The sequence below is a fragment of the Achroia grisella genome, unplaced genomic scaffold (assembly GCF_030625045.1).
Source record: "Achroia grisella isolate CSIRO2021 unplaced genomic scaffold, CSIRO_AGI_Agris_v1 utg971, whole genome shotgun sequence".
Classification (NCBI taxonomy): Eukaryota; Metazoa; Arthropoda; class Insecta; order Lepidoptera; family Pyralidae; genus Achroia; species Achroia grisella.
In genome coordinates this window covers 974,836-987,288 of record NW_026713077.1, presented here as the reverse complement: position 1 = coordinate 987,288, position 12,453 = coordinate 974,836, and the positions used below count along the sequence as shown (strand labels likewise).

The window sequence follows — 12,453 nt, the reverse complement described above, 5'->3', positions numbered from 1 at the left end:
CCAGGTTCTTATGGAGAATGGTAAACGGGTACTGCCGGATTCTTATCGGCTAAAACCGCCTAAATGCTCCACTCGCTTTTGTTGCTGGGGTCGCTGAGGACCCTGGTGGCGCGGACTATCGAGTCCACTCCTCGAGTAGGATGTGAGGACCCATCAACACCAGTTACCGGCCGCCACCGTCGTGAGTTGAATAAAGAGATTGACAAAGATCGCTGAGATTCAGCAACCATCAAACATATCCGTAATGTTTTTGAAAATTATCTGTTGCCTGTTCTTTAATTTACCATTAGAATCCTACATCACCGATGATGTAGCACTCTAATGGTTTATTTTTTCAAATTAGTCCTGTGGTATCGGAGCCTAGCAAACGAATAAAATAATTTCCACTTTTTGCAACATTTTTATTTTTCATTACAGCTCCGCTTCTGTTGGTCGTAGCATGATGTCATATAGCCTATAACCTTCCTCAATAACGGGCTATCCAAGACTAATAAAATTTTCAAAATCGGATCAGTATTTCCGGAGATTCCACAATCTCGCAAACTTTACCTCTTTTTACGAAAATTGAATGGATGGAGCAATTTTCGTAAAAAGTGTAAGAGATGCAGTATTTCGAACACATATAGTTTATATAGAGAAGGTGTGTAGAAACTAATATTTTTTTAAATATGTTTATAAAATACGGGAATATGCTAGAAATGTAGCTGCAGGGTAGCTGTCCAAGCAAAATTTTATAGGTGGTTTGTGAGAAAAAAAACTGGGTTAAACAGACGCCCCTTAGAGTACAGTCAAATAAATAGAACATAACGATTAAAAATAAACTCACAACCAAAATGCAGGCATGCATTAATAGGAACAAAATAACTGTGATATCAATATTTATTTAGTACGGTGTATTTTCAAATAATTATTTATATGATTTATTTTTGAAGTTCGTCTTACATAAAACTTTTTTTTTATTGTCAATTGGTTTTGCGTTTGGTCTTAGCTCATCTTCTCATGATGATGATGTAGCGCGCTTGCCCAGAAGATCTATTGATCATATACTTGATGAACCGGGGTTATATTTCTCCGGGAACACAAAGTTGGAAGTGTGTTTCACTGTTTGGCAGTAAGTATTAAAAATGATGATACGAACCGCTCAGTGTGATCTTAATCTATGAATTTATGGACGACGTAGTATTCGTCGTGTAGTTTGGTGATAAAAGGGGAACGCAAGATTAATAATTTAATCTGGTAGGCAGGTCCAGTGAACACAAAGTGTATACTATAAAACACCGACAGGTCACTTTGCGTCGATGTCCTAGCTTCTGAAGTTTAGTTTTATAACAGTGTCATCCCCAATTAACTTCAAAGCTCAGCACTCAACAGAGTCCAGGGCAGCCATTTGGCAGATCCATCCCATAAATGACTACAAGACTACAATGGAGTCAGTTTTATGGACCACTTTAAGAACTAAGATTAAAAGATATTTTTTCTTTTTCGAATACCACTAATTGGTAATAGATTGCCAATTATAATTAATTAAACTTTATACAATAATAATTAATGCCTCTTTTTCTTAAATTGTTTGTATTCTTTCAATTCATGAGGCTGGTCCAATGAGGCACATCATGCGCTGACTGCGAAACTTTCCGCTAGTCCCTGTATGTCACATCTTTTAACTCGAGAGAATCTTAGACTTCCCAATCCTTGCAGTTGTGCGAACAAATAAAATTCTATAATATATCAACCCTATAAGTTCGCTGCCATATCTCAACATACAACGGTAACGGTCTCTGAGTTAATCAAGTCATGTTGTATTTCTACGTGCTAATTAGTACGTACCTTACCGTTGCCTGGAGGCAAACTACAATTACTCGTTGTCTGCGGACTGTACCGAGTGCCTCTGTAAACTTAGGATTCAACAGGTGGGCGATTGGTCTACCTACATAATAATTTGAACCACCTGTGAGAGAATCCACTGAAATTGTACTTACGAGTATATGTAATGATACAATATTATTTTAGGTATGATTTAATAACGCAGTTTAAATCAAATTTGAACATACATATCTATATTTCAATACGTCAAGCAAAAACTTTGTATCCTTTTAACGCAAATTGCGGAGGAGTATGAAATTTCGAACAATTATAGTTTATATAGAGAAGCAGTGCAGGACGCTATATTTTTTTTATTTTAGCGTAAAAAATACATTAAAAATTACGCACATTACTACATAACTGCCAAGTATGTTTCGGTGCTGTTACCAAAGTAATCGTAATATTAATATGTGAAGTCAGAATTAATTTAAATTCGTACGTCGTCCAATGGTCAAATTTCTACCACTGGGTGACCACTATTATGAATTATTATATTTAGCTAAAAGGGATTGCTGTTAACTAAAACTACTACACTCACTACATTTATTTCTGAATGGTAGTGTGCGAAAGATGGCGGTGCTAATCAAATTTCTTCTTACAATTATGGCGACAACCGACAAATATTTATATGTGCGAGGATCGAACCCGTGACCTTAAAAATTAAACCGCTACACCACAAAGGCCGTCATCACCGCTTTCCGCTGTCTTTTCACTTACATATATCTTTTAAACTACGCATAGAGTTCTAATACAGTTTTTAATAATAGAAAGAGTGGTTCAAGAGGAAGGTTTATATGTACTTGTGAACTCGTGCGAAGCCGAATCGGGCTGCCAGTAATAATGATAAAATAATGACTTTGAAAACAAGAACATAACCTACATTAACTATATTGCTACAAAGTAAATCATTATCTCAGATTCGCGCATCGATATTCAGAATTCAATCCCAACTCCGCCCGGGATGAGGTACTATTATTAGAAAACCCCCCATTACACCCCTCTACCTCGCCCTCGATCGATATCACTGGTTAATACCACACAGATGATATCTTTATACAATAACGCTCTAAATATACCTCACAAATAATCAAAGCATAATTATGTGTTAATCTTAAGTGAGGGAATATTCAGACGAACTAACAACTTTATTGCTTATCTATTTATTTTGGCAGTGTGTATATTTGGCGATTCTTAAAAATGTACCTCTGGACAACATTTAAAACATCAACACATAAGTTTCTTGCTCATTCTTCTTGTGATGTGTCTGCGTTCCGAAACAAAAAGATAATATAAAAATATGACTTTTCAAAACTGATCATATTAGGTTTATTTAAATAAAGATTATTTCTATTTCTACAAGCTTAAGTTATAAAAAGTCAATACAGAGACTCTTCACCTCAGCCTCGCTTCAGTCGCCAAGCAGCTTGCTTAATAAGTTGTGTTTTAATTATAGAGTGCAGATTAGGCAGTGAACTTACTGGATTAGAGGCATGACATCTTAGTCTTCTAGATTAGTGGTATCACGGGTCTCACATGATAACGTGATATACTTAATGCTGTTCATAAATACAGGCGATCGTTACCATTTACTACCAGGTAGGTCAGCTTGTTAGTTCTTTTAATAGAAATAAAAATAGAAATAATCTTTATTCAATGAAACTTAATATAAGCACTTTTGAATAGTCAAGTTTTTTTTATTCTACCGCTTATTCGGAATGCATTTCACAAGAAGAATAAGCATGAAACTTGTGTGTTGCTCTTTTAAATAAATATTGATTTACTTATATTTAATTAACAACAAGGATTAGGCATGCGACAATCAACATAGAAACCGCTACGCACTTATTCTCTGTTCAATCAGATAACATTGCCAGCTATGAATTTTAAGTTAGATATTTTCTACAAAAACATTATTAACATTTATAAATTCTTCAATTTTATAATAAGCTTTTTTACAAACAAATTATTTTATGACACATTAGAATTTTTTTCTGGCAAATTGACTACAGACTCTGGGAGTTTGTTGTAAAACCTAACGCAATTTCCATAAAACGAATTACTGACTTTCGTCAAACGGCACTTAGGTAAAACTAGTTTGTTGACATTGCGTAAGCTTTTATTAGTGTAATCACCTACTTTTTTAAAACTGTTAATGTTTTTCCTGGCATACAGAATATTTTTGTAGATGTATTATAGTACATAAAGAAATCTGTTAAAATATCAACTTTCCCCAAATAAGGAACAACGGATGAGCAGTATCTTAGATGTCACATGATAACGTGATATGGAACAGCTGTTCATGTATGTAAGCGGTTGTAGTTTAGTTTACTACACTTATTCACAGTGTAATCTTCAGCTTGACCTCGATTTTGTTTTAGGTCATACATTTCATGCCTGACTAATATAAAATTTTAAAATTTCTCTGTATTCACTCTTGCATTATTAGCCCTAAGGTCAGCTATATTTTTAAAATTCTAAATGTGCATCGCAATTTATCCGTTAGACTTTGTGGATCGGTCGACCTGCGCTATAATTTTAGACTGGCGAAATCTATTTAAAGACATTTTAATGGCAGCCTTTATTGAGTGTTAACTAACTTTGTTGATATAGAAAATCTACTTGCAATGTTATTAAGAACTTATCTGTATTTTGAACACAAGTCATTGCACAAAGTATTTTTTTTGTATAATGAAAGGCAAGCTTAATGCCATGTGGCATTCTAGCTATATTTAGGTAGAGATACAGAACGTTGTAGTAGTACTCTGGCGAAAATCTGTAACAATAATGCTAAACTAGTGGTCGTCCAATGAAAATTTCATTTAGTCTTTCACGCAAAAACTACGGAACACATTTTGATGAAATTTAAACGCATAAGCTATATTATTGTAAAGTTTCATCAAGATCCGTTCAATAGTTTTTGTGTAAAAGAGTAACAAACATCCATATTCACAAACTTTCGCGTTTATAATATTATTAAGATGTAAAGAAGTAACGCCGAATTTGGAGCATTCTTTTTGAAATTGATACAATATAATAAAGCCGTAGGTGCGGCAGGCAGCAGGTACGGGGTGCATTCAATATTCAGAACACACCCTCGTGTAATCTCGGCCACACACCACAATAGCAGCGACATTGAAAGCCTGTGAAGTGTAACTTTGTAAGAGCAGACTTCGCAACAAGCTACTTACATGACTATAGTACATACTACATTTATAATATACTTAAACGGGCTTCAATACGAAAAGCTTTTATACACTTTCTATGTAAAAAGAAGCTTATAATAAGAATAATAATAATCTCAGGACATTTCACACAGCGCCATCTAGTCCCAAGTTAAGCTAGCTAAAGCTTGTATTACGGGTATTAGATAACTGATACAAGTACATAGATAATTTTGTTTCGCAAATACATGCATAATGTTCATAGAAAACACCCAGAACGATACAAACAATCATACTCATGAATACACATGTTTGTGCCGTACGAGCAATCGAACCCGCGAACATCGGACGTAAAGCGGTGTGCTAGACCGCTAGACCACCGAGGTCGTCAATTATGAAATTGTAGAGTTTGTAAATGATAAATATGTTTTTATACAATACAATACAACTTATATAAATATTTAAATACATTTTTTCTTGTGTAATATAATCATACTAATGAATACAAATGTATACTGTGCGAGGAGTCGAACCCGCGGCATCATCATCATCATCGGCATGATGATGATGATGATGCCTAGACTAGATCACCAAGGTCATCTTTATATCAGTAGTCTAACACCAAAACACAAGCTCTGAGTAGCATTAAACTCGATGGCGTTATGTGAATTATCCAGAAAAAAAAATATATTATGAGATAATAAATGAGATAGTGTTCTACAACTCATTATAGGTAATTCCCTACCTATAAAGGAAAATAATAATGGCTCTTGAAATAAAAATATGAAATGGAATCAGTAAGAGCCAGGAAGTTCACAATCGTACAATCGCACCAATTAACGAGCTGACTGCCAATCACTTCCGTTTGATGGGTTGGTTAGGGGTGGAATAAAAAATATATAATGTAGACTATTGAGGGCTCGTCCCACCCAGGGTTGTCACTGTCAAATGGTACAATAAAACCAAATATAACCATACATAAATTTAAGTTTACATTAAATATTTTATAATAATGTATTACATTAAAAATTATGTACAATAATTTCAACTATGTTTTATTTTGATACATAAGCTAAATTATTGTAATGTTTCATTAAAAATCCATTCCGTAGTTTTTACGTGAAAGGGTAACAAACATCCATCCACACTGATGAACTTCCGCGTTTAATTTGACTAATATTAGTCAAATTTTATGTTTGTAAGCGAATGAGCTTTTATATTTGCTTACTAATTTTTATTCAGAGTATATAAAATCTGTTTAATATCTATAATGTGTAATGTTTACGTCAATTGTGGTGTATATATATACGCTAAGAATAGATTAAAATCAGATAATCTTTAGTTAATTTGTTACTAGGTGTGAGAGTAACTTCATTAATAAAAGCATTATGAAATATGTATAAATAAAAACAATATCGCTATTGTTCTATATCACAGAATTTTCAGAATAACGAAAAAGTACCTTTATATTTATTTGTAATGTAATAATAGAGTAAGTCGAGCAGAGGGGAAAGTAAATATCTACGGCTAAATTTCGATTGAAAGCATTACTATCGGGCTTGGGTGAGGGGAGAGGCGATGTATCTGAATAGAAATAGAACGAATACTGAAGAAAATAGCTACATTGTATTTTTTCTCTAGGTGAAACTCCCTAAAGACGACGCCATTAGTAAGAACACTAACACTTTTTTCGAACTATTCTAATCCTGTTGGCCGCAGCTGGTCTTATAGCTTCACCGAAAGATAGGAAACGAGTGCAGATGGCACTCCAAACCCGCAGAAAGAATTACGGCTGAAGGAAAGAAAGAAAGAAAGAAAGAAAGAAAGAAAGACATTTATTGTTGTAAAAACATTTTTACATATACAAATTTGACAATTGTACACTTTACACATATATATATATACATACATACACATATGCACACCCACACTCATATACATATATACATACATACATACACACTTAGAACAATTACAATAATTTATCTTATATTATTTCTAAATATGGTTGGCAACATGGCTGACACTCAGCATATGCCGTGACAGCTAACTGTCACGGCGCTGGTATTCTGTGCCTACCATTAAGGCTAATAGATATGACTTTAGACTGAAAGCACCGCTATGGGTTCGAACCTCGGCTCAGGCTGTCATAATGTCAATCCCCGTTTGAATTGGACGGAGAATCAACCGGAGGGGCAACTGGGGTCGCCGGTTACGATTGACTACCAACAATAAAGTTAGCTTTTCCATTCCAAATACATAAATCAATTTGAAGTGACATTGACATGTCGGTGACAACCCTATATAAAGCTTATGAATATTGGAAAGTCCGCGCGCCGGTTGGTCGCCCCTCGCTTATAATGGAAGTTATTCAGCTCTGGACCCTCAATGAAACGACCGTTGATGTGCCCTCATTTACTATTCTAGGCATTCCGCTACTATATTTCGCACTATTTGTGCCCCGCGGTACTGACCGTGTAGATTATGGTCCAATGTAGTCTCGCTGAAATACGTGAAAGAATTTTTAAAATCGGTCGAGTATTTTTGAGTTAATTATATATCAATACCTAAAGCAAAAAGGGCTTGTATCGTATTTATTTTTATTGTTGGTTTTGGGCTATTGTCACTGTGACCTGCACAGATCTATTGTGCTCGCCCATTTTCAAAGTTTGCCACCTAGACCCGTGAGGGACAAGAATGAAGAATATTCTTAGGGGCGATGGTTTTTGTCTCCTCGGGATATGGTGTATACAATTATCTTGTGTCGTAGAGCTACAGGTTTAAAACACCGTGTGATATCCCAAACCCATTTATGTATACTAGCTGTGCCCGCGGTTTAACCTGCATGAAATTTACAGCTCATATGATATTATGATGTATAAGCCCATATTACTGTAAAGTTTCAATAAAATCCGTTCAGTAGTTTCTGAGTGAAAGAGTAACGAACGTCCATGCATACTCAGTAAACTTTCACATAAATAGGATTAGCGAACCCATTTGGACTTATATTTCATTAATTGTAAGTAGCTTTGACGTAGTCTAGTGTTTTGAGTAGTCATGCTCACTAAAATGTCCAGACATGTGGCGGCGTGGTGGGCCGGGTCATTGGGCTCCCTAAAATATGGTCGAGCGCAGTGATGGCTGGCTCATCCGTCATACTCGTGAACGGGTGCTGCTTGTAGGGACTGGTCTGCTCTAATCACTATGACTGATTTCCTCTTATTAAATGTTTAACCAGTTGGTTATGTATTCAATATTTTCTCTATTTGAGTATTGCTAATATGTAATTGAATTAGTGCTAATTGGTGGTTTGTATTCACACACTTAAACTTAAAAATGTAAAGTAATAATAAAATTATTTAAAAGAGCAACAAGCAAGTTGCTCGTTCTTCTTATGATGAGACAGCTTTCCGAACGAGCGGTAGATTAAAAAATGTAATGACTATTCAAAGGTGCTTCAATGTAAGTTTATTTGAATAAATGATTTTCTATTCTGAAAACTCGACAAATTTAATAGAATAAAATTCTATTAAATTTGTTTTCTATATATGCATGTGTTATACGTACAAATCTTCCTTTTGAATCACTCTACCTGTTGCTGAAAACTGCATTAAATCCGTTGCGTAATTTATAAGATCTAAGTGTACAGTGGCTGCGACTTCAAGGGCAGAGAGAAACACAGCGGTGAAGGTGAGTGTTGACGTATGTACGTCGGCAAGATCCTTAAACCTATACCCGGGTCACAAGTCCCGGGAACTGTTCGGAGTTCCCTCTCGGTGACGCGATAGACTAACTGGCTGTGAATCCATGAAATGCTAAGAAATTCGTCTATATACTACATATGTAAACATATATAAGTCTATGCATATGCAAGTATTTCTATTTAAAATTCAATTACTCTTTATAATATAGGTAAAATAATACAAATTGATTACGGCCGTAATAAGTTCATTAATTATGGACAAAAAATCTAGTCCGTTAGCTTTTACCCGCGACTTCGTCCTCGTGGAATTTAACTTTTAAGTAAAAGTGTAGCACTCTTTTATTAAGTAGTATTAATAATAGACAGTATGTATAGGAATTAATACAATTTTTATAATCAGAATATGCTATTACATCAATCTGAATGAAATAAATCATTCCGCATCCACAACATGAGTAGAACAGTCCTGCTTGGCTCGATTCAAACCAAAATTGCTAATTGATCTGTCAATCGCAACCACTCTTGGGATGCTGGGGGCATTGCGTTAATTGGCAAATGTAGGTTACTGTTCTCGTTGTAATCTATACTAATATATAACGTTGATAGGTGCGATTGTTTGTTTGAAAGATAAAAATTGCATTATATTAAGTAAAATGCCTGTATGACACAGTATCAACCAAGCAGAGCTTGTGTTATCTGTACTAAACGACAAATAGAATAAAAACATAATAGAAATACGTAGATGCTTTTTTGTAAATACATAAGTACATAATTTACATAAAACATACACTACATCATACTACATAAATACAAATGTTTGTACCGTGCGTGCAATCGAACCCGCGATCATCAAAAGTAAAGCGGTATGCTAAACTACTAGACCACCGAAGTTGTCCATCACCGTTATTGACCAGCACCCGAGACATCATCATGTACTCATGCGTCGTCATTTCGGAGGACTACGAAGTCATGTATTGAAATTACACTGCCTTTCCTTACTCTTTGACTAAAAAACATTGAAATACCCACTACAAAATAATTTTGTACAATATCTACCTGGATTAGATATATCATCAGGCTGGTGGTCTGTTTACACTTCTTTCTACGAGATCTCCCCTTCATGACTGACTTGCTCCAGTCATCACGTTTTTCTTCCGATGCCTTTGACCGTAGCTGTCCTTTACAGCTTCACCGAACGATAAAGAGTCAGTGCAGATAGCACTGCAAACCCGCGGGCAACTTATGGAGGGACTGAAGGCCAACTGCTGCCTGAAGAATTCAACTTTAGTCTGCGGGCTCCGTTAGGAGTTCGAACCTCGGCTCAGGCATCGTAATTTCGATCCCCATTTGAATTGGACGGGAAATTGAGCAGAGGGGCGACGTCACCTTCTTCAAAATATCCAATTTCTTACCTTAACGTTGTTACCCTCGTAGTATATGTGGGCTGTGCGTTGTCAGATAGAAAAGGATAGATATACTTTATCTCGTTCAAAGCTCCTCGACAAAGCATTACTCAATCCCGCTCGATTTAATGGAGTACCAAGGTCCAATAACATAAGCCGGGATTAGAGCCTCCTACAGCAATTTGCGCGTCGAACTTCTGAGATATAAGTGTAGGTGCTGAGAATGCGGTATCTTGTTTCAAATACGTTTTAGGGGCCACCAAAGAAATAGTAGAATTATTATATAATAATAGTAACCTTTATATACTAGTCACAAGTAACTGTACACATATACATAAATTATTTATTTATTCTTTATTGCACTTAATAATTTTACAATTTGCGAGCTTAATGCCATGTGGCAATTATGATTAAACTTTCAACGTATTCCTTGTGAGAGTCTGGAGTCTGAACTAGGTTGTAAGTTGTAACCTGTACAGCTACAGGCTCTGTCTGGGAATTATACTTCAGTAATTTATACGACATAAAAAATATTCTATATTCATTTTGTGAGGTAAAGTTAGTGATAGATATTTTCCTAATTTACCGTACTTTCTAGTAGTTTATATTGTTCTCTCTTTTTTCATTTGATTTTATTTAATTTACTCTCTCTCATTCAGATTATAGATCCAATCAAGAATAGGCTTGCCTATTGCTGTTTTATTGAATGTTTGATTAATTTTTTTTTTGTTTAACCTTTTATGATGCGTCTACTAATGCCTGGTAACTACAAAATATCTGGAATTAATAGAAATTTAAATCTATACATATAAATAAAATACGATTTTATTACTTCTTCAGAACCCAGAGTACACAAGTTCGACTTGAACCTGACCATTATTTTTTGTTATAGGAGTTGGCAGCAGCAACACCTACCCAACGAAACTGGCGGGGTATACTGATAGCCCTGTTGGTGATCGCGGCTGTACTCGGATTGATAGTGTTCAGCATAGCGCTGCTAACACCGGCCAGTGATGGGGGCAGAGTGCGCGGTCGGCGACCCACTCTGCACGATGTCCTAACAGAACACTATAAGCCATTTAACGGCACCTGGCTTACAGGTAAGTGCTTTTAATTATTCGGAATTTATTCTACAGATTTGAATTTCGGAAATTATTCTATTCTATTTTGAATTACGATTTGAATTTATTAACTAAATATTATTGTACACGTGTTTTGTGATCCTACTTTTTATTGCGGATTGAACTTTATGTACCTCTATACATGTTAATAAAATTGGAGTATCTGTTTGGAATACTGAAATAACCGTTTTTTACTACATGCATATTAATATAGTCTGTACTGTCTGTCAGTCTGTTTGTTCCGGCTAATCTCTGAACTGGCTGGATCGATTTTGACGGGACAGTTTTTAGCAGGTAGCTGATGGAATAAGGAGTTAGGCTACTTTTATTTTAGAAAAATAAAGTTAAATTCCACGCGGACGAAGGCGCGGGATCAGCTTGTATATGTAATATAATTGTTCAACCCACTTGGTCGTACCCACAGGTTTTCGTTATATAAAGCAGCTCATAAAACACGCGTGCATTATAAACGTAAATAGTGAAGTTATATTTGCCTTATTTTATTAAATTTCAAGCTGATCAACTGAATAGTTATTAAATTAGGAATTGAAACTATTGTCTACATATTTGACATTAATATATATATTTATACGTATTCTATGTTTTGAATTTACTAGCTAAATATTATTACAAGTTTTTTATGCTTATATTTTGAATTTTAAATGCAACTTTATATCTAACTAACGATCCAACAAAAATTCGCATAGATGCATTACAAGTGTTTAAATTTCCCATCTTGTTCGATACTCTCATTATCAAGCTTTCCCTTGAATCACTCTGTTTATTGCGAATATTTTTGTTAATTGCATTAAAATCCGTTCCGTAATTTAGAAGATATAAACAAACAGACAGCGGCGAAGACTTTGTTTTATACTATGTAAAGATTTTAAAGTAGCAATTGTTGAATTATTAAATGAATATTTGATTATCACATCACATTATCATTATCACATTTTTTATACATGTGCTGGTTTGAATTTCGAATTTAATTTAGGTTTAATAAATTGTTTTTGTATACCTATTTAGTGTAGATATTTCTTAATCTGAATGCAAATATGTGTATATTAAATTATCGTGTGTTAGGACATCGACCTTTGTGATTGATATTACAAAAATTGCTGACTCATGTTTTTATAACCGTGTATTCAATCTAATTACATGAATAATGGTGACTTGTAAATATTTAGAAACTATATATATAT

The 12,453-nt window shown here is 34.8% G+C and overlaps 1 protein-coding gene across 1 annotated transcript in view; it reads left to right on the top strand.

Annotated features, from left to right (window-relative positions):
* The window catches only part of LOC131854238 (inactive dipeptidyl peptidase 10-like), a 156,830-nt gene that overhangs the window by 47,260 nt on the left and 97,117 nt on the right, over positions 1 to 12,453 (top strand). Inside the window, exon 2 of the mRNA XM_059205369.1 lies at positions 11,023 to 11,230. Within this exon, the coding sequence (XP_059061352.1) occupies positions 11,023 to 11,230 (208 nt within the window). The remainder of the gene's footprint in view (positions 1 to 11,022; positions 11,231 to 12,453) is intronic.